Source organism: Bombus fervidus, chromosome 14, assembly GCF_041682495.2.
Source record: "Bombus fervidus isolate BK054 chromosome 14, iyBomFerv1, whole genome shotgun sequence".
In the NCBI taxonomy this organism is placed as follows: Eukaryota; Metazoa; Arthropoda; class Insecta; order Hymenoptera; family Apidae; genus Bombus; species Bombus fervidus.
This window is the reverse complement of record NC_091530.1, coordinates 7,844,661-7,871,841: the sequence shown is the minus strand read 5'-3', so window position 1 is coordinate 7,871,841 and position 27,181 is coordinate 7,844,661. Positions and strand designations below refer to the sequence as shown.

Here is a 27,181-nt window from a genome sequence, read left to right as displayed (position 1 = left end):
GAGCGACAAGTTTTGATGAACAAAAACAAATTTTAGGCAGTGGAATTCCGAGTTATAGTATTTATTTATCACTGTCATCGTACAGCCCTTTTCGATAATATCCACGATTCAGTCGTCGCACTTTATTTTTTTCTCTTTTTTTTTTATAATTTGAATTATAAAGCTATACATTCAATTTTTACCTCAATAATCTACTTACATACTTAAGATCAAAGTTTATGTTGTTGGTAATAGTTGTTGTTACTTTATTTATTGTTTTTTTGTTTTGCCTCTTTACCGCTAGTAATGGTTAGTCGTTTGCTTAGTGAAATGCGTCACTGAAAATTTCATTTCTTTTCCTTCATTTATCAAGGTATGAAATCGGAGCAGTATTTCTTGGCCAAGCATGTGTTATAAATGCAAAAAGACATAATAAGGTCGGTGTTAGTTTGTTAGCACTCGAATATACCTATATGACTAGTTTTCTGTGTCAACAGATTTTCTTAAAAATATAAATTATTTACAAGGATTTCAGCTAATTTTATCGAGATTTAATAACCTTGGTTTAATCACATCAATAATACCGAAGTATAGAAGGGCCGTGGCTGTGTCCGATTTTTATTAAAGAAAGAAAGAGAAAAGAACAAAGATAAATTACAAAAAGATTGTATTTAGTCGACCGATGTATTACGTTCTACTCTATGAACGTTATACGCGCTACTATCTTTTTCTTATTTTTATTTTTTTAAACAAATCAAGATATCAATTTTTGTTTTTTATTTCATTCTAATGAGCGAAAGAAACAAGATTCGTATGAGTCGGGACAAACCACAATATACATCGAATATCGAAGCGAAACAAGTGCGGTGCTCATAATCGTTTTTATTTTTATTATTTTCGCATTGCTGTACGATCAAGTTATGCTTCCGTATCTAATAATTATACCGTTTTCTCTTCATCTTGGTTTTCAGTTAATCTGTGTTAGCTTGTATATACAAAATAAGTTTCTATGATACATCTTGGTCACTTTACGATAGAAAATTCTTTCTTTTTTTGCTTCATTTATTATTTCAAATAATTCGTTCCGTTTGTCGACGAATTTAAACATTCGCTAGTAAAATGCCCTTTATTATTTCAGCCTAGTAACAGGTTATTACGATTATTCGTGATAACTAGTTACAGTTCTGTACTTGCTACATATTAGCGTCTTTTTCTTTTAGAGCTGTACAGTCAACTGAAGTAGTATAGCGCGTCCTTGACATTTGTTTGATTAAAATTTATCCAATATGTAAATATCCTACCTCTTTCGAAACTATCTTATGACTTAATGAAAAAAAAAAGGAGAGAATATATCGATCATTCGATTAAATTATATTTTTTATATATCGAACATACGAAACAGTTTGTAAATAAAATATGTTCGAATCTATCGCGTTAACATTTTTTAGCCTAAAGCTTTAGCCACGGCACCCTTTTTCTTTTTTTTTCCTTTTTTATTTTTTTCTGTTTTCTTTTAATCATTTAATTCCGTTCTTTCTTCCTGTTTACTTAAATATAAAAATACATAGCCAGTCTATACATAGAGCGTGCAAAGTGGCACAGTGAACTGAGTTACCAGATATCCTGGATAGTTAACTACCGCTCTCGGCATTCAACGGTGGTTCCATTTCATCGTGACTTCTGTTCGTGTTACTCGACACAGGGAAACCTGAGGTTTTTGGCAGCGGGTTAGTTATTACACTATCACTATGAGATGTTGTCGCATTGTACATAGAATTATCAAAGTGTTGCAAGCATTGAAATTCTGGGCCAGGCAGCAATAAAGTAGTTTGAGTGGGAAGATTTGTTAATGACACCATCCCTGGTGTCATCATTTGCTTATTAAAACAACTCCTTAATGCCTCTTCGATTAAATTTGCTATTTTATCACGATCATTCTATAACAAATAATAATTTTGAAATTGTGTTGTGCTCCTTTTTTAAAATATTTAATAGAATAAATACCTCATTAATAAATCCAAAATGTACAAGCTCCTGTGCAAGAAGCATTGAAGTATCTAATTGACTCACAGGACATGTCAATTGCCTATTCATTTTGTCATCCATTCGTAATAATATTGTCATCTATAAAATACACTAGCGTAAAAAAACATAAACTAGACTTGATAGTTGATGTTAAGTAACTCATCACAATGTGCTATATCACTTACAAGTAGTTCACAACTTTCTTCTCTAGGCTTAACGTTACACATCATATTAACTACTCTTCTAGACTCCACGTCCACCGGTTCCGGTGTAACAGATTTCACCGATTCGGTAACCTCGGGCGATATCGCCCGAGGTCGAACGGGTGGTGGTAATTTCGCCATAAATGCTGTCAAAGGATATATACCATATCTGTCGACCCAAATAATTTATGTGATTGAAGAATAGATATAAGGTTAAAAACGCAATCATTTCGATACATTTGTCGTAAAACTATTTAATATACTTACTTTACATCTTCGACGAACTTTTCTAACTTCTCTGTAACAGGGATATCACTTAACCGAATCTGCTGCGGTGGTCGACCTTGATATTTAATTTCTGCGACTACCGTATCAGGACCGTAGAGCCTTTGTAAAACTTCGTCTGTTATCGTTTCTGAAATATTAGCTGAAAAAGTTGTGAAAATTAATTGATTTCTAAGAAATCCCACTTAACGTTCTATTTTTACTAGACTAACCGCTACATTATATAACTTTTTATTATAAAAAATATAATACCTATAATTAAAACACATGATAAATTCTGAAGTACAAGACAATATAGAGATTAGATAATGGTGATATTAGTAAACTTACTGGCTGAATTAACCAAAGCATGAGCAGCAAGTAATTTTAATGAATGCACTTCAAATAAAACAGGATGAAAAAGGAGCTCTCTTGCACTTGGTCTACTGAGCGGGTCTACTTGAAGACATTTTCGAATGAAATCTTTTTGCTGGGCATCATCTAACGATTCTATAGTTTTTCGAACGTTATCCTCGGTCACGATCGTACCGGTATCACCGTTACCCTGAATTTCCAATGCAGCCATTTCCAGAGCACACATTCCGAATGAATAAATATCAATGGCAGGGGTTACAGAGTCTAAAAAACACAGTAAGGTATATTGCAACAACATGTATAATAACATATAATATATAAAGAGATTATCAATAATCTGATACACTTACTTCCATATTCAGGCGCTACAAAGTGCATATTCTTCATGTTTGCTCTACATGTTTTAACATGATGATGAATCGCATCAGGAGCCACTGTAATGATAAGAAGAACATATGGTTATTTCTAAGAAAATATATTTTAGATAGGCACTCACAAAATATGTATATTTGTATGAAAGTATTTAACAAGCAATGAGTTAAAAAACTTTCTTTGCGAGGTAGCAGGAATTCTTTGTATTTATTTGCCAAAAAATAGACAAAAAAAAAAGAAAAGGAAAAAACAAATACAGTCACAGCAACATAACTATCTTTTTACCTTCTCGAATACCCGCCACCTCCATGATAACAAGTGGATTAATGAACCGCTAGAAAAATTGTGTTGTAACTGAAAAATTATCCTACAAGTAACTTGAGCCCTCATACAGTTAATAATTCTCGCATATACACGTATGCACGAAAGTGCCTCTGAGGGGGGTCAAACATAGCGCATAAAAACAAGGTAAATGAAACGCAAGCAATCAGCAAGAAAGTAATTTGCACAGTTTGTTCTTGGATAATTTATATTCCAAAAAGAGGCACTTTCATTGAGCATGATGAAATTCTATTTTACATTTTTAAGGACCAAAACGGAATTCGTAGAATTTGTTTTGTTTGTGAATAAGGATACAACAAAAATTAGAGCACAATGAAAAATGCGTGCGCTAGATAATGATCACAGAAGGACTAAGAGACATCTTAGGCCCTTTGCCCTTCTTTGTTATTATAACCCAAGAGATGAAGAAGTGCAATGTAATGATATGAAGGATATTAAAATCAAATAAATTTTGAATATTTTATATGAACCACTCTACCAATAATCAAGATGTAGATATATGTATATATATGTATACACATACATACATATATATATACATAAATAGGAATGTTTACCTCAATATGCCTAAATTACTTAGCTGGCAATAGTCGATGATTATCTGCCAAATGCATTTTCTTCAAATTCACCATCTTTTCACAATTTACACCAGAACCGAAGAATCGTCGTTATCAGTTGATTTTATCCTCTGGGTGGACGAAAGTACGATTGTACTTCCTCTCTCTTCGAAGACTTTGCTGTGTTTTTTTCATTATCTAGATTAGCCTATTTGCTACAATTAAAAACGAGGACTCAAGTTACTCCTAATATGTAAACAGTACTTAATACACAATCTTTCTAACAGATTTATTTTACTAATAAATAGGATAAAAAAGGAAATAAGCGAGCGAGAAAAGGAAAAGGATAAATCACATCACAATATAAACGCAGTAACAACAATAATGTGGAATGGTTCTCAATGAATAAATCTAATTAAAATAGAAAGTTGTTAAGAACATTCGGCAGAGATAATATCCCACTTTTTTGACATATATTTATCATTAAAGCTTATTTAAAGAATAATCTTTTTCATATCGTTAATCTTACTATAAAATCCAATTAGGATAATGTTAAATTTATAGCATGGAGTAAAACTTTCTTCACAATATATAACTATATCACACATTCTTTCACACATAATTATGCCTTATGATAAAACATTTGGATATCAGTGTATATTGTTTACACGTCGTTTAGTTTAATTATTAAATTATTTTAATAATTATTATAAATTACGATACTATAAATTACGCTGAATAGAAATTAATTGAGTAACTGTATAAAACTTATTTATTACTGTCGATTGACTTATCGAGTACGAGTACCGAGGAGGCAATCACAGTAATGGCAATATACGTACTTTATGTGTTTGTACCCCATGTAAGAATGAAATAAATATCAATTAGCTCACAGTTGTTATTTCAACATCAGTGGTTGGTCGATTTTATATATATATATATTTTATAATAATCCTATATTGTGATTTATAGTTTTCATCCATGAAAATTATGAGAAACAAAACTATAAGCCTCTCATATAGTCCTGTGAATAAAAAAGGGGAAGTGCCTTGCAAACTCTTATTCCAATATATGTTAAATAGTTTCATTTAGGGATAAGTGCTCTCTTGAATACCTATGAGCAACTATATAATATCTTGTACTTGCTAGCAGAGTGTTTCACTGTACAAAGTACAGAAACATTAAGACTGTACTTTTTGGACACAAAATGTGTCTCATAGAATAGAATTTTCTTTCTGTTTTGTTAAATAATTACTTACCTGAACCAATTTTTACAAGCCCATTATGTTGAATAAATATAGTGTCACAAGTAAGATTTCCATGAATAATGGGAGGTGAACAGGAATGCAAATAACTGAAAAATTCAGACATTAATGCATATAATAGAAAAATATACATATATAAATAAATAAGCATTATTATTTAAGAAATAATATATATAAAGAATCATGTGTTACCTCAATGCAGAAAGTATTTGAGTACACCAACGCTTCCATGCTTGCAAAGGTAATTTTTTCACATTGCGTTTTGTTCTTTTTAGGAACTGTTTTAAAGACCCAGAGGACATATACTCCGTTATAAATATAACCTAATAAATAATAAATAACATCATAATTAATATTCAAACCAATTTAAACTTTAACTCTTTTCTTTCATAACATACCCGAGGTTTATCATTATGGGTATCTGTCCAATACCTATGAAATTTAACAATATTAGGATGTTCCAACTGTGTAAGATTTTCAAATACAAGTTGTATCTTTTCTTCTTGTGCTTTGAAGTTCTTCCTTTCAGAAAATTGCACCTCATTCCAAACAACTTCAACTCCTTCCTCAGTATCCATTGCCAAATAGGCACAGTCGATTCCTGGTACATCACGTTGTTCCACCTAAATAGAAAATAATATTATTTACAAAAATACTTTATTTCATTCATGTATTATTACTTATGAAACATAAACTAATTACACAAATACATAAAGTTAGTTTATTTACAAGTTTCATTTACAAATATATATTAATATCTATTTACAACATATAAAAATTATACGAAGAAAAACAAAAACAGGCTATTAACAAATTACATTTGAAGAGTCTATGGTTATGAAATGACAGAATATATTACTGCAATCATCCATTTTAAGTTACTTAAGCATAACTCAAACAATTTCATGCCTGATGTCATTACATCAATGTGACCTTGCAAAGAATTTAAGGAGGGGAGATAGCTCATTCAATATTTACAACAATGGGCTATATTGAAATATAATATATTGAGTAATAAATCCTCTATTTATGTTACATCTTTTTGATTGAATAGTTTTAATAGAAAAGATACATAAACCAAAAGAGATAGCCTATTTTTCTCTAAATAGACATACCTCCATTTCAGTAACTTCGTTTTCACTGCCTCTGGCTGCTCCAAAGGTAGAGCCTTCGGCTAACGTGGACTTGGAACCTACATATACCTAACATAAAATAATGGTTATTGAACATCAAACAGATAAAACATCTCCATTGCTTTTGATTTAATGTTATTTATGTTTTACAGAAGAATATTCAGTCTTTAAATAGAACAATAAAGCGGGTTTGCAAATGCACCTGGTTAATGATCCAACTATGCTGATTTGTTTCTAGAATAAAAATAGAAAATACCACAGATGCTGAAAGCTTAGTGACAAGGAATTGTTGAAAATCAGTTTACACTTACAAATTCAAAAACATTTAATGTTTACATAAATTTTGAAGAAACTAGTTTGCCAAGCTTAAGGATATTTTTGTATAATACATTTCAAGCAATATATTTAGTAATTTTATGACATAATGAGCTAATTTTATGATATATGTATACATGTATAATTGTGTGTGTGTGTGTATATATATATATATATATTAAATACAATTATACAATAAATTAAACACAATTTGGCTTTAGCTTACTTTTTCCAGCCTCGAATGAAACAAGTACTAAGCTAGATTATAAGAAAAATAGCCTATAGCTGTTAGATTTTTAGTTTCCTTTGAAGGAATCTTTAATAATATCTTTTTGTTACCTATCATATTAATACATGAAGTTTTAAAATATATTGCTATATTACATAGAAAAGAATTGCATAAACTACATCCATATCTCACTGTTTACTCTGATTTATTTGTATACAAACGTTCCAATAGTACAACCAAATTGGAATCAATGTCGAGATAAAATGTATCACAAGAGACTTCCTTCGTCACATTTCTCATATAGAGATAATACAATTATGGTTTCAACAAGAACATATATAGACCAAATATGTTTGAAACCATATTAATCAGAACAAAATCCCAACCAAGTAAATAAACAAAATGTAAACAAGATGTAAACACATAGATGTGAGTATATTATAAAAAGATGAATCGTACCTCTTCCCGACGTTTGAGCCACCGCCCGCAGGGGCTCTCCTCCAGGATTTCACTCTCATCTTCCGAATCTTCACCACTTTCCCGCGGTGACTTGTGCTCTGGGTCCGTGCTGGAGCGACTCCCGGGCATCACACACGCGATTAGTTGAAGGAGCAGCACCGAACAGAGCACAACGCGGCCAAATTCATCGGTGGTAATTCCAAGGATTTACCTCAATATCGCATCTGTTCCGCCGCTAGTGTGCACTGTCGATGATACGCACCTGAATGTTACAGGAGAGAACAGAGCCTCTCGGTGCTGTAATACACCTTTAGCACTCACAATGACACATGCAGCGCGACAACCCGAGTTGCAAGGAAAGCTACGATATTTCTGATCTTACGCAGTCACGCGTACGGATCGACGCTTTTCGGTTTCCCTTAGGACTTAGCCGGTGTATCGGTACATCGCGAGGGCCATTCGTGAATCACACTGTCAAAATAAAACCTCTGTTATGAGCAAAATAGCTTCGATCTGACACACACTCTAGTATTCATTTTCGCTCTGTCTTCGGTCACGTTCGCCCAGTATGGCGATTAGCGTGTACCGCACCCTTTTCTGTGCCAGTAACAGCGACATCTGTCAATCGTCGCCTCGACAACCAATTTTCTGATCTCGTTCAAGATAATTTCCAGATAATATTTACCGAATTACGTGTTCAAATTTCAAGGTACACGTATTCTTCTATGTCAACACATAGTTCCTGCGCATATAATTCCTACGCGATATGAATAGGAAATAGGAAACAAAACATTGAATTGCTTTGAGGTTATAAAAGCGTGATTTGAGATTTGTTTAAATATGACGAATGACTTGAACTAGATAAACAGTGACTTTCAGTCGTAAAATTAGACTTTGAATAGTATTTTGGATTGGAATTATTTGTCGTACTTTATAATGTGACACACGCATGTCTACTGCATGATTATTGTTTATTTGCTAAATGATTCTATTTATAACCTAATAGGTGTAATTAACACAATGACATCTATAAAAACATTACCTTTATTAGAGGGCACAAAATTAATCGTCCTTGATGAAGGTGCGTGAGCAAAATACTTTATAAAACTATAGTTTATTTTAGATGTGCAGTAGAATTCTATTTATTGAATGAAATTATAATTAGTATTAGATTAATATACATAATGTATGTAAACTCCTATTGTATGAACTGTTCTATTTGATTTGTTTACATGGAGTTTATATAACTGTAGTTAAACAGATATTGTACATGTATATATATATATGTATATATTTCAGGAGTGAATGCGATGTATGCTAGAAAATTGGTCGCAGGATGGATACAAGTATTGAAAGAAAAAGATTCTAATTGTATTTTCAATCTGTTGTTATTCTCCAATCCAAAATCTTCATACCAGTGTGAATATTTTGCATCAAATAATGTAAATATCTTTGATTATTATACAGTTAATATTAATAATGGATTTGATATAAGTGCTATAAGTGATAAGGATTTTTATAATCTAAAACATATCTTAAAAACTATAGACACAAAATCTACAGTAGTCATTGATTGCTTGACATCATTAATCCTATTTGTCGGCCTATCAAGGGCTATATGGTTTTTACAGAAGTTAAGCAAAGATGTGCCACAAGTGATTTGTATTTATAGACGAGATTTTATACAAGATAAAGTATCTTACATTGAAACATTGGGAAGTACATATGTAAAGATAGAAAAATTTTCTGGTATGACAGCAAATAACAATACTAATTATATAATAGAATTTATGCATCGCAAAGTGGGTGGGGGAATTTTAAAACAACAGGAAATAGTAAGCCAAAATAGTACATCTTATGAAATTGAGTCAAAAAAGCTTGAACAAAGTAAAAAGTCACATCCAATATATGAAAACCCTAAGTTAAAAATTGAGTCTTCATTCAGAATAGAAATAAATGAGAATGAAATGAAACAGAGAAAAGAAGTGGTGTTACCATACACGGCTAATACAAATACAACAAATACATCTAGAATTCACTATCATCCAGAGGATATAGATGATTTTGATGAGGAAGATCCAGATGATGATTTATGTTTCTAACTCGTGTATAAAATATTACATTAGAAAAGATAATGGTAATGTTCCAAGCAAAGATATTTATTTTATATTCATTTTACATTTTGTTACAGTTCATATTGCATAATATATAATATTTTGTTGATATAATAAAGTTGTTTATTAACGTAGCGTTTTTTAAAATTATTAACAATAAACCTCGTAACAATTCTGTAAAAAAATACAGATATTCTAAAGTATTGTTTCACATTAAAAAGTCAATACTGCATACAATACTAATATTTAAAAATAGGATATTAAATATTACTATTCATCTTTGGCATTTAATTCAATTAATTCCCATATTGTTATTGTATTACTTTGTTCTGCAGCATTTTGATTAGACAATGAAACATATATATGATATTCGTAACTAGATAACAAAGAAAGAATAGCCAGATACAAATAAAGTTCTGTACAATAAATTCCAGACAATAATTTTATAATTTGATAAAATAAAAGTTTTACATATCAGTTCAAATAAATATCGAAATATTTTAAATAATACATTAAATAAATACAATTTACAAAGATATTCCAACTTTTAAAAAATTAATATTCAATAATATATTTAATAAGAAGTGCAAAAATAGTCTTTTTATGAGACTTGATCCAGATATTACAATTAACCATTAAAAGTGTAAAGTAAGTTTTGATCAGAAAAATGATAAGTGCCATCGATATGCTGTAAAACCCTACTTTCTAATAAGCTACGACCGTATTGAACAGCTTCTTCTCTAGTTTGTGCAACATTTGCTTCAAGCAACCAATTAACTAAATCAGTTCCAGTAAAAACACCTTTGTACATCTTTAATAAGCGTCTACGACATATAGCTATACGAGCACGACATTCAGCCAAATGGCAACGATTAAACTGATCCCTAATAGCTCTCACTTCGGGGCTTAATGTATCTTCAGGGGGAAGCTGCAGTTCTTTCTCTATAAATGCAAAATATAATGTACATTTGAATTATGAAACTATTTAAATATAAAAATATAATAAAATGAATATAAGAATATAGCAATACCAGTGCGCCATTTACGACACATTTTCTGCAGCCAACATCCTAATTTACCAAGACCAGTATCTAATCCAAAAATAGCAAATACGATTAATGACTGGCCAAAATTTAAGGCAACATCCAAAAATGCTAATTCTGCGTAAATTCCAGTCAATTGTTCCATTAATAATGTTCCAATTGATATGGATAGGCCCTAAAATAATTATAGTAAATTATAATCTTGTAATGATTTTCAAGTATTCTGTCATATACTTACAATGAACATGGAACATAGAAGTAAAATAACAAATACAAGATGTCGTAAAAACTGAGGATCATTTCTTTCATTCTCAATGTCTGTATATAATTCGCAATCATCAATTTCGTTATTGTTGCTTCTACATGTACCATTTGGACAACCATGTGTATATTCACAGCCAATGCTAACAATATCAAAATATTAATTAAAACAAAATTTTACTAGCTTTATTTTTTATACAATTTACTTACATTGGAGGATGAGAATTTGAAGAAATCAGATCTTCAACATCTACTACGCGTCTTTCGTCATTATTAGTGTCATTATTAGAATTTTCTGTATTATTCGTTAAATTAGAATAAGATGCTGAAATGTTACGACGCTGGTAGCTCTGCTGCAAGACTAAACAGCCCATTGTTACTGTAAAAAAGATGCGATAATAAAGAATATTATTGTTTTAAATAATAAAGATCGTATATTACATACCTACCAATAAAACAGAATGTTAATATAGAAGTAGAAATTGCAGCTTGAACTGTACCAAGTTGAAAATTTGGATTTCTGAACTCAAGTTCAGACTCCCTTGGAGACATAGTGCTACACATTATAATTGCTATTAAAAGTGGAATTCTGAAATATATTATTGATATGATATATGAATATATTATTAGTCATTTTCTTTCTTTTCGATATTAATTATAAAAAAAGAAAGTATTCATCATACCCCCATCCAATAGGGTAAAACCATCTCTGAATATTGCAAACAAAATCCAGAGAACGGGAACTTAAGTATAATAAGGTTGCAGCTATTGCTACAGTCCACATACGACTCGCATATACTCCCACAGTAATTAAAGTAAACTGGATATACCTATAATAAATCATGGTCAAAATAATACAAGAATTAAATTAAAAAATCAAAGCAAATAATGGAAGAAATTACCACAAAATTGAACCAGTATTATTAGGTTCGAGTTTGGTCCATATTATAACACCTATAGCTGTAACTAGCTAAAATAATAATTTTTGTATAAATTTTAACTATAACTGGCATAAATTCTAAGTTAATACAATTTAATACAAACCTGTGCAATTACTATGCAAAGTGTACATTTATGAGTGACGCATTTATATTTTTTTCTTCTTAATACAATAAGACAAATAATTAACCATGTGCAAACTGTTATTGAAGCAATGCTTACATCAAAAGAAAATGTATTCAGTTGGTATGCATAATTTTTCGGACTAACTCCAGTAGAAACAGCATCGATTAATTTTGCTGATACAAACATTAGTGGAGCAGATAAGAAAGTACAAGCAACCATTGCTGATGCAATTAAATCAATTTCAATATTATATCGAAGAGTGAAAATAAATAAGGCTGGTGCTGTAGGAATAGTTCCATATAGAAATCCATATGTACTTAGATCTTGAGTATCTGTAGCATTCTCGCCAGCATTTAAGAGAATAATGGATTCTCTTATGACCAAAGGAAGTACCAGCAATTTTACTGATATCAATATACCTGGTATCACAAGAGCTGTGCCCTTCAATTTGTGTACTTTTCCAACCATCATTAATCCCAACAACAAAAGAGCACTTGCAGAAAAAGCATTACCAAATACATCAAGTACAGTTGCTAATATAGCAGGTACTAAATGACCGAAGACAAGATTACCAAGAATACCAAGAACAGTCATAACAAGTACTGGATTTAGTGCAATTCCTTTTACAATAGAACAAACCATGTCTCTATAACTTTTATGATTTTCACCAGAACGTTTACCAATTTCTAATAATACAAAACCAATTGGATTTAAAATAGCCAATGATATAGGTGCCATTAAGTATAAATAAGCAGCATATTCAGGATGTGTTTGTTCATATAGTGCTTGAACTATAAAAATTGTTATTTTTAGCATATAGATTACTTTAAACTATATTAAGAATGATTTTTAATTTACTTACTCATAGGATATCCAATAGCAAAATCATTACTTTGCGTGGTAAATATTGCAAAAAGTGCAGCACAACCTGGATTTGATGGTCTTTTAATAACAAGAGATATACCAAGAACAACAAGAAATATACAAGTTTTAGCTATCAATACAGCAAGAAGGAATTTCCAGTTTACTAGACTAAAATCAAGCTTTGCCAGTGACATAAAAATTAAAGAAGGTAGAGCAAACGTTCCTACAAAAGTATTTAGCCCATTTCCTTCTATTTTAGTGATAACGTCAAATCTTCCTGCAATATATCTAAAAAAACAAGCAATTTATTTATATACATCTTAAAAATCATATGATAAAAATTTAAAGATTAAATAGTTAAAAAAAATTCACCCGCATAATATAATAGCAAAACACTGTATCAGAGCAAGATATAAATTATCTATTGGTTCAACTTTCATTGTTGAAATCTGAGTCTCTTCCAGTAGAGACATGACTAATGCTGCTTTTTAAATTCCTGGAAATATAGAATAATTTAATTTAGATGTACATGTGAAAAATGACAAAAAGAAATGAAAAAGGATAAATTACTTTTTAGCATATATATATTTATATTATAATTGTTTTTAATACAGATATTGTCATCTTTCTAATATAACATTGTTATTGTCGCAAGAAGGGCATGTACACAAAAAAATATTATGTAGCATTAACCCCATATCAACTTCATCTCTATTCACACTATATTATTTCTTTCACTGACTGAAATAAAAAGATTTTAAATGTACTTCTAGAATAATGATCATAAATATCAAGTTACTAAACATTACAAAGTAAAAGAAATAAAAGATTTATTGTTTTAGAGTACTGAAAAGGACAGTACATCGTAGTTTACAATATAACAATACAATCTGAAAAATATATAAATTTTCGCTCACGCAAAAATATTAACATCCAATCACGTTCAATATTTATTATATCCTTCGTTTATAATATAAACTCAAAAGTATGTATGAAAAACAAGTAGAAAACTCTTCAGAGATATAATGAAAGATATCAGTGTTGTTTAATACAATAAAAATATATTATGCAAGTTCATATCGACAAAACATTTATAATACTCTTTATGCATTACGTGTATAGGCAATTTTTAATCTCATGAACCTGAATACAGCATCGATATCTCTCGCTAAATCATGTGATTGGTTCGCCTATATCACGTGCTTCGAACAAAACATCGGACTCGGTGCACGAAAATGTTTGATTTCAAATTTCAAATTATAGTTTTAAAATACGGGAATTTTATTTGTATCTATAACGTTATACTGTTAAGTAAAATCACTTTGAAATGTATTCAAAATTAACATAGATATTATAAAATTGTACAATCATAAATATAATCGTTATATAAATCGTAATCGTCATTTAGTTTTATTATTTATCACTGTATACGCATTAATGAATTTAAGTTTGATAAATTTTGATAAAACAAAAGTCCTGATATTTTTTATCAATATTCAAGAACGAAAATTCATTAATTGATAGCAAAATCATCTGCGCCTGATATAAATTTAGAAAATAGATACATACCATGTTACGTGTAATCAGTAGAAAATGTAATTTTCATATTCCATATAATACTAGTAATTATATATTACGTATCTAGAAAATTCTAAGTGTCTAGAAAATATACATAATTTGCACAAATTCCCCAATAATGAAACGCAAAATAAATGTGATAAGAAAATAACCTCGTGTCAGTTCTATGTCGAAATATTTCTAGTTGATTGCATCAATTAAATGGTACAGTACTGTCTGTACAGAATTACGACTAATAGGTTATCGCTAAATTATCGGAAAAAATATATATACATATCTATTTTTATATATACATATACATATATATACTATATAATTGTAATAGATTTCGAACTTAAATAAAAGAAAAATCAGTTTTCTGATTTGTTTATAATAAAAAAGAAATAATTAAATAACGCACATAATAGACATTATCTTAAAAAATGCAATAAATAATTGCAATTTTACAAATCTCAATTAAATAACAAATAAATAAAACAAGCAAAAACATTTATTTTAATTGATGTTAATCCTAGAAGATTAATTTATTTCTTTTTTTATTGATATTTGTATTAGTATGTTGAACTTGCTTTTATACAGCAATGCAGTGTTTAAATTGCCAGTGAAATATGTATATCTTTACGTCACTGACCTCCATGAATCATACATTCTTACAATATTGCGCAATAAAGCTATTCTACCATAAACAGAAACAGAAACGTTTGATAAATATTTCTCAAATCGATGTATTTATTCATTTTCTACCGATTAAAAGATTAACAGAAATCTGATATTTTCTCTTATATATATATATATATATATATATATAAAGATTTACACAAGTATGTATATGTATAGCTTCTTTGCTTAGTCACGGAAATTCATGGAAGTACTTGACTCATTAATAACACGAAACTATTCAAACATGAACATTTTCCAAATCATGATTGAGAAAATAATAACGTACAATATAAAAATATTGTAATATTTATAATATATTATGTTAATAAAAATGTGATATAGTTGTATAACTTTTGCGTACGATGAACGCAACAGCTTTTCTACAAGCTTGGAATTGGAAATGAAAAAACAAAGTCGCTGTCGAACAGATTGTGCCAATAAAGCAGTTGGTTTATTTCCAATTTTCTCGAATAAATAATATAACTGCGTAGTAATTTCGCTTCATCGAAACAGACATCGGATCACATTATAATCACGTGGTCAATAGATAGCGTATCTAATGTGACTATGTATTAATTTGCTTACGTTTGTGTACAGATTTCGTGTATTCGCGTGTATGAGATCAAATACAGATCTATATACGTGTGTATTCATATACTGCCTTTATGTGACGTCAGCTGATTCACCGAAACAACATTTGCCTTTTCTACATTATATCAGTTCCATCGCGATAAGAATTCCACACAAAAAGAAAGCTCGGTACTTGGAAATACCGGTTCAAGGTCATTTAAAAGAATATGTTTTATATATATATATATGTCACACATGCGCGCGCGCGCACACACACACGACAAACAAAAGGTGAGACCAATCCCTGACTTTGTGTCCTTTTGGTCCTTTCTTGGAAATCCTACTAATTATATTAGCGTTCCATAAAATACAATAATTATTTATCATAATGTTCAAGTCAAGCGGAGCTGACGTAAGGCTTCGACAGCTGAATAACTGGAAAAGCGTATAATTTTCAGAAGCATAATATTATCTGGCCAATCATATTAGAGATGAATTTCCCTGTGACTAATCTCATCCTCTTTTGTTTTATGCTTTAATATTCACCATTTTGAAAATTTGTTAAATTCATGCAATATATAATTTAAAGATCTGCGCAAACTTTGAATAATTACAATAACAATATGGAAACACATTTATCGGATGTATAAAATGCGATCGGATGTAACACGAGAATCGGAAGTAACGTAAGATGGTATCGTTTAATTGCTAGACAAGGAAAATCAGTTTTCTGATTTGTTTATAATAAGAAAGAAAACACGCATCAACGTCTTCTAAACTTTACATGGATAGCGATCACGTGGTGAATTATCAAAGACTTGAAAGAGTGGCAAGGGGGAGAGGGAAGACCTGAACGTATATAATCTTCAGCACACATTCCACCACTCAGTTCTGCTTCGACTTCGGACGTGTGAATTGTGTCAAGCTTTCGAGGAGGGAAAGTTTTTGTTTGTTTGGTGCGCTCATTGTATGGGTAAGTTTTGTGGTTTATTTTGACCTCCCTTTCTTTTCTTTTTACTTATTGAGGGTTCTAAATCGATAGATGTAATTACTGTTTATTTTATAAAATAAAATGATTAACTGGTAGAAAATAATTCATGTATGCATACTTGAAACATCTTGTGTGCCCTAGTTCAGGAGGGAAATGCCTTTCACCTACCAACATTACATGTTTATAACCTAAGTCAGTGTATTTAATGACGTAATAAATTACAAACAAGGTATTATTTTGGTATAAATAATATATCACATAAGCCACAAATTACAGGATGCGAAAAAATGTAAACATCAATGTTTTGGCATCAATGGAATTTATGCCTGCCACATCGTTATTTTTAGAATATACCTGAAATTTTTCTTTTTGAAATTACAAGAAAAAAGTATCGAATAAATGTATATTTTTTCGCTCTTACGTAATTATTTTGATTGTACTGATTAATCTGTTTTGCATCAACTTGAAGCATATTACATACTAAAAGTCGAATATATTCACATATTTTCTTTAATAAATATTCAGTGCTTTGTCACCATTGATAATATCTTTTTTCGAAGTTAGTAAGTGAAAATTAGTGTACTAGCGCGAACGGTAACACTGTGACGAAAGTCGTAGTAGACACGTGGCATGCTACATATCTATTTGGTCGTGTATTGATTCACCATGCGTATATACTGTCGCCATGTTGGATACCAAGCCAACGACAACTCCGATCCGCTTCTCTGCATTTATTTCGCAAATTTTGTCATACGGCATTGTACTAATTCGTGTGCTTAAATAGCAATGGACATATGGTAAATATATTTATCAATAGAAATAGTAATTACATCAAGTAAATCATAACTTGTTTTGATTGAAAAGGGTAGTTTTACACTTATGGACGTGCAACGCAAATACCATACTTTTTATACATTATTTTAATTTTTAATTATCTTTCGTTCGAAATGACAAATTGTATGAAGTTTTAAATAACATGATTATTGAAAAAACAAATGCTTACTATTACTATATGAATAATTTTAAGAAGCTATATTTACAGAGCGAGAGAAGAGTATAAAACACGGAGAGAGCCCTGTAGAGCCAATAAGCAGCTGCAGGGATGAGCATGGCTTTGTGCCAACAGTGGGCCGTTGGGGAAGTGAATGGCCGAGTTGACTCGAGACGGCAGAGATATGGTGCCAGCCACAGGGGCAGGCACGCGGGCCTTGGATCAGAGGTGTGCCGCTACCCCTGCCGGTATGGGCCCATTACGAGGCACCAGCCTTGACCGTACTAACGGTCGAACAATATGAGGAACTAGCAGGCAGCGTTGAATTAGAAACGCAACACTTATTGTGTGAGCATCGCTATGACACCATTGGCAATTTCCTTAAGTAATCGTCATAACATAACTTTTTTCATAAGTTTTTGCTTATAGACTATTATTGAAAAACTTCATTTTACAATTAACAGATTTTATAAGGACTATATTGCAAGTGGTGAAACAGTACTGGAGAGATTTTATCACAAATATCAACCACTTATAACACGTGAACATCATACCTGTGTGGGTTTGGGATTTGAATTGCTATACCGTTTAAGATGTTTAAATAAACGTTTTCCTGGTATAGCAGGTGGCCTCTACTTAGTATCTTGTGAAGAGGTATTATTTATGATTCATAAACAGTTGAATTATTTTATTTTTATTTAATATATAATTCGAGATTCTATGAGTTCCTTTTTTTTACAGACGATCGATAACATTGCTAATTATGTTGGTGGACCACCCGCTGCAGATAGCGGAGAGAAGGAACATGTATTAGTATGTCTGAAAATCGAAATTGGTGGACGAAAAGGAGTTATGCTCCTTGATCCTGGATATCATGTAGCTCGAGTAATTACTGTCATGGAGGATAAGTTATACCCACATACGGGCTGGTTCATTCAATCTGATGAGCCAGATTGTAAAAAAGAGTACAATTACTTTCTATGCACTAACGATCCTGATTACATTGAATGGCATGAGAGAAAAACTCGATCTGGTACCCTAGAGAGAACACAAGTTGCTCTTATATACGTGGCAAGGCCTTATTTAACTGCCATCGATGTTACTGAACGCAGAAATTTAGTTTATAACTTCAGGAGCCTTCTTGCAAGAGATACTAAAGGTCATGTTACAGCTGGTATATATTTTCCTGTTGTGCTAGATATAAACAATGCACAAACCTTTTCAATTTTTTATCAAACTAGTAATGGCAAAAAACGAATTAAAATGGCATTTAACAAATTCTGCAGTTCACCGAAGGTACGTTTTACATTCATATACAGATTAATGTTAAAGGATTGTAAATAATTAATTTTAAATTACCCTATTCAGATAAATCCTGGTGCCGAAGAAAAAGAAGTCATTGCTGAATGTGCTCGGCAATTAGGTCTCTCGCAAGTTACCCTAGAGGATCTATTATGTACTCTTGCTACAGTTATGAGTGACTCAGCCTTCGTGGCTCAACTCCTGGCTATTAATTCAAGAATCAACACTTTAGCAGAGGACAATTAACAGAAGTCAATCTGCCCTGTGTGGTGCAGACAATATATAATGTTTCATTTTTTTTGCCGGCTTTCCTCTTATGTTCTTTTTAGTCTGTTGATGGTTATCTTAATAGCTTTATTATGTACTACAGATATTAATTTTATTCTGATTATAAAATAGGGTATAATATTTTTTAATGAACTTTAATAAAACTTATGTATTTTACGCATTGTTGTTAACAGTTCGATGAAAATATTAATGTATGTATTAATAATTTTTGGAGATTGTTTTCAAAATTCAATAATAGCATATATTTACACCATTCTTTATTATTGCTTATATAAATATTTAATCGTAGGTCGTTTTAAAGTTTCAGAAACTTGAATGCTTTCATTGAAACAATACTGAGTAAAATTAGTTTCCTGCTTATGTTTTAAAAAGCAAAAATCATAAAAAATGGTGGTATTAGGGATGGCTTATATTCAATCTTAAGTTATACTAAATCTATAATTTTTATTTGAATAAACAGTGACAAGAATCATTACATTCAATTGTACATTTATTGATAAATATACTACCCCAAAATGTTCATTTTTACTTGAAATTGAGAATGTACTAACATATTTTTAAATTTGAATATTCTTAATATCAAAAATATGACTAAAACTTAATGTTTATTTTAACATCGTTTTTTTTTAGACAAAAGATTTCACAAAGATCAAATACATTAAAACCTAAAAAATAACATCTTAGTAACATTCCAATTACAAACAAAACATATTTCTGTTCATAAACCAAATTTTATGAGAAATGATTAATACTTTTTTTATATTATTCAAAATAAACCTACATATTTTCTAGCATTCTTACTCTCATACTTTTCATACATTGATATATATTATTTCATAGAATTTCTACACATATGTTATTCATTCATAAAGATTCTAAGAATCAGTAAGTCTATATGTAAAATGGAAAATAACTGCAGCATAACTTCGGTAAAGTACTTATTATATGACCTAAAAAATAGCTTTTGCAGAAAAATCTTTAAGAAATTACGATTCACTTAAATGTATAAGAACATGATATAAGGAATTATTTGTAAAACACTTTTAGACCTAATATGATATTATTAAATAATACGAATTTTACCGAAGTTCTGCAGTACCATCAGTAATAGTTTGAATGATTGATCTACATATTACTATCCGATACAACATGACACTTTTTCCAAACTTCATTATCCGGTATATGTTTGCGTTTTCGGTTTCCTACTACATTCGTAGTTGTTGCTGACGTAAAATTAGCATCTTGAATACTTGTGGAAGAACTCGAACTGTAAATATGAGAATGTTAAACCATAGTATGTCTTTAGGTATGATTAAAATTAAACATGAGAATGTGAGAATATATCTATGTAATTAGTCCATGTGTAAATATCCTTTTTAAGTATTTTTATAAAAAAGGGAATGATTGATAAATTTTTACTTCCCCAAGAATTAAGTAGCATGGCATTGGAGAAACATATCCAAACAATTACAATAAAATTTTTAATTGAAATATCAGAACATAAATGTTAAGTGAAACGCAACGTACTTACGTTGCATAAGTGTCACCACTGTGTACTATGCTTTTACTTTATTAATATTTGCGGCTGTACCTGCAATACACAATATATGGTATATTTTATACCAATGTTGTTTGTTGTATTACAGATAACAAAATAAGTAATGGACTATGAACAAATGTAATAATGGATAATTTATAATATTTCATAACCTGATATAAAAATAAAAGATACTTTTAAAGTGAAGGTTTATACCTCTGCCTTGAAATACAATTAAAGTTGAAAAGATACATATTATTTATACAGTAATCATGCAATATATATGATAAATTAGGAACATATATGATATATGGTACATCTTTACTATTGCTTGTAACTACCACATGCTATAAACTACACAATAATTATTTTATCGATAAAAACTTTCATTTTTTTCAACATATTTTATTATTGACTTTGTTATACAAATACATGGACATTTATTCTAAATAAACGGAAACTAGCTTTAAGGCATGAACATAAAACCAATTGTTTATGTACCATAATAATATTAATACATACATTACTTAAATACTTGTGTAAATACATATTTGAATATATATGGAATTATAGACCTTTGATACACCTGTCCACAGATAGTATATACATAATACTACATCCATATGTTGAAAGCATACATTTTTCAAATGAAGAATAAAATGTTTCTCTTTAATATACATATGTATAATAAACATAAACTCTAAAAAAGAAACTGAACTTACCTTAACTTGGAAATGGGGTTGTATGTTCTAAATGAAGATGGCGATCTTAGACTACATCTAGGAGAAGGTGCCCATCTTGAAGAATTAGAATATTGACTATGAAAGCATATAATAAGCAAATCAATAATGCACAAACAAATAAGATGAAGTAATAAAATAAGAAAATGTTTAAAATTTAATAACATTTTAGTTTTCATTTGACAAAAAAAAATCAAGTGCAACATTTTATATATTTTATTAATACATTATCTTTTATTAAACTCAATGATCTTACATTACTATAACATACTTTTAATGACAATCAAAACTATAAAATATATTGCAGCTAATTTATCGCTATAATGATATGTATAAATCAATACATAGTGTTATCCATTGTATATCCATGTAACAGTAGTATAATAATATAAAAACAAATAATATAAAGAACTAAAAATATAAATATCACAAAAAGTCTACAATGTAATATACTACACATATCTTCCTGCTCATGCTAAATTGAAACTAGATAGAAGAGATAAAAATTAAAGCTTAAATGTTTTTATTTGTATGTTCAATACAGAATTTTGGCAGGGAATGCACCAAGTGAGACAGAAGTGACATAGTATGATGTAATCCTGTTTCTTTCTTCACTTTTTTTTACTGGTTCGTCTTTTGGATTTCTTATGCACACTGCATAAATTTGAGTTTGTCAATAATAATATTATACATATAATATTGCTATGCATGCACACATATGCTCATTTCTATACTCATATTGAACATGCATACAATTATATTTACATCTTGATACTACATTATTTTATAAAAATACTAATATTTTATAAAAAAAAGGTGTATCAAAAATTAATCGTAAAAAAATGTTAAAAAGAATTCAAGTAGATATTTGTACTCTTTTCTTTTTCATTTCTTTGTGCAAATCATTGCATATAAAGGAAATATGGTTTACAAGATACATCACATACATGCTAAAACAAATTTAATTAACTAACCTTCCTGATGCATCAGGTAAAGCCAACTGCCTACGATCAGATCGATTTTGATGACCATGGCTACTATAATGAGAATTGCCACCATGGTAACGACGGACACGTGACTCCCATTCATTATTAAAACTCTCTGCTTCTTCTGTAAAACAAAATTTATATATTTTTACTTTATGCATGAAAAAAATAAAAACATAAATACAAAATTTGTGTAAAAACCTTCATCAAGATTAATAAATTCTTGACGTTCTTCCTGTTCGCCACTGTGTAGATTATGTTCTCTCTCTAAGATATGTGCTCTATCTCCAATATGATGTTCAATAGCCATCTTTTTTGTTCCAGTACGAGAATCACAGACTGTTGTTTTTGTTTCTTTCACGCCACCAGGAGCAGTTCTTGTGGACATAGTTGCTTGATACACCTGCGGTTGACCATTACCAGCAAATGTCATTACAGATTTCGAAGTGAATGAATGACAATTTCCACTCTGCGCCATATTATCCTAAAACATATTTTTTATATTACTTTCTCTTGCATAAAATTTTTAGTCTATAAATGAGAAAAAAAGTAAAAGAAATTAACATACAAAGTCTGAAAACATATTGCCCATATTAAATGATGGCATTGGTGGAAATCCAAATGGTAGTATCTGAAGATCATTCTGACGACCAACGCTCCTATGGGTGCCATTTGTAATAGCATTGCAGCTAGGATTACTCAGCATACCAAATGGATCATGAAGCAAAGAAGCCATTATCTCATTCATGTTCCTCACAGATTGCATATGAGTTCTATAGAAAACATACAGCAACAAAAACTGTATAATGTACTTTATTTGTTTACAACTGTCTCTAAGCATATAAAATTAATTAATATAAACCATGCTGCTAATTACATAAAAAACAATAATTATGTAATATATTAAATAACAGAAAAAATGAAATCTCCATCTGAAGATTAAAATAAATGCTTCTGCTTAGTTATATCTTAATTAGATTAAGAAAAGTGAATTTTGTTGCTAACATACATAGTTAGTAACAATTTTTTTCTAGAAATAAATAGAATTTTATTGTTGGATTCGATCCAACAATACTTTTCCGCAAATTTGTACAACGAAATTAACAAAATGTTCTTTTAATAGTAATTATAATAAAATAGATAGAAAAAAATATTCAATGCGAATATTTTTTATTTCTACACAAAACTAGACTAATAAAAGTTATTTTAACTCACCCAAAAACAGGATCATCGTCGAAATTACCCATCAATGATCCGAAAAAGGCCATTTTGAAAAACAGTTAAATGGATACTATTTGTGAAAAAAAATTACGATCAATAATTGAAAATAGAATAACACGAACACTTGAAATGGATGAAACGAAGAAAATTTTCGTGAGAAATTTTGCCAAAAAGATTTTGTAGAAACTTCTGGAAACAAAAATGTGGAGCGAAATGTCTAGTCCTATCTGACACCACTGCACGGCCGAAAATTAACCGTATAACGAACAGTATACAGTATAATATACAGCAAATGGATCTAACTGTACATTTATACACCCAAACTTACATAGTTTCGGTGTTATGACTCGTTCACATGAACCGTATTGTTTAGCTAATTTTAGCCAATACACTGTACTGTACTGCTATTGGATATCTCATTTCTAAAATTTCGAAGTGAATTTAATTTCGAACTTCTGAATTATTTTTTTAAATTGATTGTAAATTTACTACCTCAAGTGTTTTCTTGTATAATGATAAAAAATTGAAAAATTATTCTTTGATTAAAATGTATTAAAGAAAATTGATTGTTCTTATTCTATGAGTTTATATAATATATAACGATTTCAGGACGATTTTCACTACACATATATAAGATTTAATATATAACAGGAGTAGGGAACTGTTTGCTTATAAAAGTTAACAAGTCTAGAAGAAAGTAATTAGACGCGTATAATTTATAAATTCCATAGTTGTTATAATATTTAAAGAATAAAGTATGAGCTGAATGTATTCAAATGTTTTTTGTTAAAAAGAAATTCTTCAACTATATTGTTGACTTTAAGGTGAAAGGAATATTTCAGAGAGCGCCACATGTAAATTGATGAAAACACGTCATCGTTACATTTAACAGTATACAAGTAGAGGAATGAAATTTTTCCTCAAACGCGAATTTTAAATGTCAACATCTGTGTGAAAATTATTTCTTTCGCGTAATTAGGCATTTTTCATGACAGAAAAATAATTAAAAACTTAAAAAAAGCTTAAAAAATGTAACAATTTTTAAAGCATTATGGAGATTATTCTAACCTAATTTTCCTTCCTTGAATGAATAATATGTAAGTAAATTATATATATATTTTATAAATCTTTTATTATAGAAATTGATAACAAATTTTTCTCAATTAAAGAATCTATATATATATATATATATAAAAAATATATATATATATATTATATATAAAAGTTCGTTTTTGTATTACATAAGACTGTTTTATTATTAAGGAAAAAACATAAATATTATATTATATTTTTTACTATTATAAATAGCATTTTCGTTTGCATATTTTATTTGCAGCATAATATAAAATATGATGTCCAATGGAATTTGGATCTCTACTGAAGAAGTTGGAGGAAAATCAATGTCAAAGAATGCAAATTGTTCACCCATAACATCTTCAACATTGAATTCTCCACTTATGAAGTTGTCTTCATATTTCTTAGCTGTTCGACCATGGTCATTAAGTGCTTCATTAATGCCAACACTTCTTGGATCTGCATTAGCATACCGATTAACAAGTACAGCAAGTTTTAGTTGGATATCTTTGATTCTAACAGTATATACAGTTTTTTGTGTACACGGGGCTGGTAATGTAGTAAACACTTATTTCGATTACATAAAAGGAGTTGATAGCCGGAAAAGTGATGACAGGATATTGGTAGATCAACTTTTATCAAAGGATGAACTAGTTTCATTAGGTGCAATATTATATACAGCAGGATGTTTGGGTTTTGTTTTATTAACAACTATATCTCCTGCAAGAATGGAACATCTTGCACTTGTGTACTTTGGAGGTTTATCCTCTTCATTTCTTTATACAGGAGGAATAGGATTTAAATACATTGCATTAGGTGATGTCCTTATCTTAGTTATATTTGGACCAATTTCAGTTTTGTTTGCATTCATGGCTCAAACTGGTTATATCGAATTAGGTACAATATACTATGCTATACCTCTTGCATTAAATACAGAGGCTATTCTACATAGTAACAATACCCGAGACTTAGAAAGTGATAAAAAGGCAGGCATAGTGACATTAGCTATTTTAATAGGTCATACTGTATCTCATGTTTTGTACGCTTTTTTATTATTCACACCATATGTAACTCTAGTAGTGCTTGCATTAAGGTATTCTATATGGTTTTTATTACCAGTAACTACTTTACCAACTGCCTTCAAGATAGAAAAACAATTCAGAAGCCCTCATATGATTCAGAGTGTACCTAAGCAAACAGCTAAGTTAAATATGTTTCTGGGCATTTTATATGTCATTGCTTGCTTACTTGTGAATCCTCTACCCTATCTGTAACATACATATGATTTGGTATCATTATCCAGAAAAGAACTTAAATGTGCAAATAATTGTATGAGCAGCTGTTAGTGTAATCTTATATAAGTTACAAATGTTGCTTTCACCACTTTACATTGTTATTAATTCTTAATTAAATGGTCAAGTGATGCATTATGAAATGCATTTTTTAGTATACCATATTAATAATATTTGTAATACAATAAAGATTTGGAGATAATTTTCTAACAACGCAAAGGTCTTGAATATGTACAAAGAAATTACACAGTTAAAAATTTGAATTTCTATTTGTAATTTTTCCATTGTGTGTAATTAATATATTTTCGCACTTAAAATAAGTGTAAAAAATGAATTTATGAATATATATAATTATTTAAATATGTTTATAATAATTTATCTTAAATAATTTATCTTCTTTATTTAGAAACTAAGTAATATTATTTATAAAAAACCGATATGCATATCTTTTGTAATCTCAAGGATATAAGAATCTCGAGAATAGAAATCTACACGTACATTGAAGTTTTTACATTTTATAAATTGATAAAATTACGAGATAAGACAATAAATTCTTACGATATTTTGATAACGTACCAATAGAATATTATTTCGTCGTTTCATACTGATATATAGATTTGTAATACAACAATTATCGTGAATTATCGACGTGACAGTGTTTATAATTACTTTATTCTTCTCTTTCTATTTTAAAGTACAGGATGCAAATAGATCGAAATGTCTACGTACTACGAAAAACCAAAGTAATAAAATTAAAATTAATTTCACTTGTTTGTAAAAAATAAAACAATATATTGTACTTCTAAATGTAAAATATAAGATACAACTTATAAACGATTAAACTACTGTAATACATTAGAATTAATTTTATCATATGTATAAATTAATCACAACTATTTATGAAAGTAGATCCATGGTAATATCTCTTGTTTCTATCATATATTTATGTAAACAACGCAATCTCAACGAGAATAAGATATATCATATAAAATACGAGTATTAAAGAAAAAAGCTAAAGTTTTTATGGCAATAATTTAATAAATCATTGTGTATCAATTATTTTTCCTTCGTTTCCTGTTTAAAAAA

At 29.6% G+C, this 27,181-nt stretch overlaps 6 protein-coding genes across 15 annotated transcripts; 3 read left to right on the top strand and 3 right to left on the bottom strand.

The window, feature by feature from the left end:
- Nucleotides 1–45: 45 nt before the first annotated feature.
- On the bottom strand, nt 46–8,065 carry Madm (MLF1-adaptor molecule). 2 transcript variants are annotated; one of them, XM_072016459.1, is made up of 11 exons: nt 7,519–8,065; nt 6,498–6,584; nt 5,781–6,005; nt 5,575–5,705; nt 5,377–5,471; nt 3,197–3,280; nt 2,823–3,110; nt 2,475–2,634; nt 2,190–2,376; nt 1,984–2,103; nt 46–1,916 (listed from the first exon to the last, which is right to left on the bottom strand). In XM_072016459.1, exons 1-11 carry the CDS (start codon nt 7,645–7,647, stop codon nt 1,611–1,613), a joined length of 1,812 nt encoding a protein of 603 aa, XP_071872560.1. In that variant the 5' UTR covers nt 7,648–8,065; the 3' UTR covers nt 46–1,610. The 2 variants fall into 2 exon arrangements, with proteins under 2 accessions (XP_071872560.1, XP_071872561.1); XM_072016460.1 differs by lacking the exon at nt 6,498–6,584.
- A 210-nt stretch (nt 8,066–8,275) lies between these two features.
- Nucleotides 8,276–11,767, top strand: Elp5 (Elongator complex protein 5). The gene is made up of 2 exons (XM_072016508.1): nt 8,276–8,599; nt 8,818–11,767. The coding sequence occupies exons 1-2, from the start codon at nt 8,479–8,481 to the stop codon at nt 9,618–9,620; spliced, it is 924 nt and encodes a 307-aa protein (XP_071872609.1). The 5' UTR covers nt 8,276–8,478; the 3' UTR covers nt 9,621–11,767.
- Nucleotides 9,662–14,645, bottom strand: Anchor (integral membrane protein GPR155 homolog anchor). 3 transcript variants are annotated; one of them, XM_072016440.1, is made up of 12 exons: nt 13,783–14,075; nt 13,436–13,606; nt 13,238–13,361; nt 12,864–13,153; nt 11,981–12,792; nt 11,839–11,906; nt 11,620–11,766; nt 11,386–11,525; nt 11,147–11,315; nt 10,914–11,079; nt 10,664–10,850; nt 9,662–10,574 (listed from the first exon to the last, which is right to left on the bottom strand). In XM_072016440.1, the coding sequence occupies exons 3-12, from the start codon at nt 13,336–13,338 to the stop codon at nt 10,261–10,263; spliced, it is 2,394 nt and encodes a 797-aa protein (XP_071872541.1). In that variant the 5' UTR covers nt 13,339–13,361; nt 13,436–13,606; nt 13,783–14,075; the 3' UTR covers nt 9,662–10,260. The 3 variants fall into 3 exon arrangements, with proteins under 3 accessions (XP_071872541.1, XP_071872542.1, XP_071872543.1); XM_072016441.1 differs by lacking the exons at nt 13,436–13,606; nt 13,783–14,075 and adding an exon at nt 14,435–14,645; XM_072016442.1 differs by lacking the exons at nt 13,436–13,606; nt 13,783–14,075 and having other exon boundaries at nt 13,227–13,362.
- Nucleotides 14,646–17,822: 3,177 nt separating this feature from the next.
- On the top strand, nt 17,823–19,498 carry LOC139994142 (uncharacterized; the record flags this gene model as incomplete). The annotated part of the gene is made up of 4 exons (XM_072016525.1): nt 17,823–18,040; nt 18,120–18,309; nt 18,397–18,951; nt 19,024–19,498. Coding segments are annotated over 4 exons (1,143 nt in total), but the record flags the coding sequence as incomplete, so codon positions are not given.
- Nucleotides 19,499–20,207: 709 nt separating this feature from the next.
- On the bottom strand, nt 20,208–24,054 carry Mlf (myeloid leukemia factor). Of its 7 annotated transcripts, none has more exons than XM_072016514.1 (7): nt 23,724–24,052; nt 23,077–23,281; nt 22,710–22,992; nt 22,497–22,632; nt 21,505–21,579; nt 20,777–20,836; nt 20,419–20,512 (listed from the first exon to the last, which is right to left on the bottom strand). In XM_072016514.1, the coding sequence occupies exons 1-6, from the start codon at nt 23,774–23,776 to the stop codon at nt 20,818–20,820; spliced, it is 771 nt and encodes a 256-aa protein (XP_071872615.1). In that variant the 5' UTR covers nt 23,777–24,052; the 3' UTR covers nt 20,419–20,512; nt 20,777–20,817. The 7 variants fall into 7 exon arrangements, with proteins under 7 accessions (XP_071872612.1, XP_071872611.1, XP_071872613.1 ...); XM_072016513.1 differs by having other exon boundaries at nt 21,505–21,600; nt 23,724–24,051; XM_072016511.1 differs by lacking the exon at nt 20,777–20,836 and having other exon boundaries at nt 20,208–20,512; nt 23,724–24,054.
- Nucleotides 24,055–24,394: 340 nt separating this feature from the next.
- Nucleotides 24,395–27,154, top strand: Heix (UbiA prenyltransferase domain-containing heix). The gene is made up of 2 exons (XM_072016501.1): nt 24,395–24,826; nt 25,066–27,154. The coding sequence occupies exon 2, from the start codon at nt 25,079–25,081 to the stop codon at nt 26,075–26,077; it is 999 nt and encodes a 332-aa protein (XP_071872602.1). The 5' UTR covers nt 24,395–24,826; nt 25,066–25,078; the 3' UTR covers nt 26,078–27,154.
- The last annotated feature ends 27 nt before the right edge of the window (nt 27,155–27,181 follow it).

Bases quoted from the DNA above. Each gene is read 5' to 3' on its own strand.
- Heix (XM_072016501.1), top strand. From the start codon at position 25,079: ATGATGTCCAATGGAATTTGGATCTCTACTGAAGAAGTTGGAGGAAAA.
- Mlf (XM_072016510.1), bottom strand. From the start codon at position 23,776: ATGGCCTTTTTCGGATCATTGATGGGTAATTTCGACGATGATCCTGTT. The intron at 22,993-23,076 runs GTATGTTAATTT...AATATGTTTTAG, and splicing joins GCAATATGTTTTCAGACTTT to GATAATATGGCGCAGAGTGG. The intron at 20,513-21,504 runs GTAAGTTCAGTT...TCATATTTACAG, and splicing joins AACCCCATTTCCAAGTTAAG to TTCGAGTTCTTCCACAAGTA.
- Anchor (XM_072016441.1), bottom strand. From the start codon at position 13,338: ATGTCTCTACTGGAAGAGACTCAGATTTCAACAATGAAAGTTGAACCA. The intron at 10,851-10,913 runs GTAAGTATATGA...TAATTATTTTAG, and splicing joins TTCTATGTTCCATGTTCATT to GGCCTATCCATATCAATTGG. The intron at 10,575-10,663 runs GTATTGCTATAT...TTGCATTTATAG, and splicing joins GTGTCGTAAATGGCGCACTG to AGAAAGAACTGCAGCTTCCC.
- Elp5 (XM_072016508.1), top strand. From the start codon at position 8,479: ATGATTATTGTTTATTTGCTAAATGATTCTATTTATAACCTAATAGGT. The intron at 8,600-8,817 runs GTGCGTGAGCAA...TATATATTTCAG, and splicing joins ATTAATCGTCCTTGATGAAG to GAGTGAATGCGATGTATGCT.
- Madm (XM_072016459.1), bottom strand. From the start codon at position 7,647: ATGCCCGGGAGTCGCTCCAGCACGGACCCAGAGCACAAGTCACCGCGG. The intron at 6,585-7,518 runs GTACGATTCATC...ATTTTATGTTAG, and splicing joins GGCTCAAACGTCGGGAAGAG to GTATATGTAGGTTCCAAGTC. The intron at 3,281-5,376 runs GTAAGTAATTAT...TTATCATTACAG, and splicing joins GCTTGTAAAAATTGGTTCAG to TGGCTCCTGATGCGATTCAT.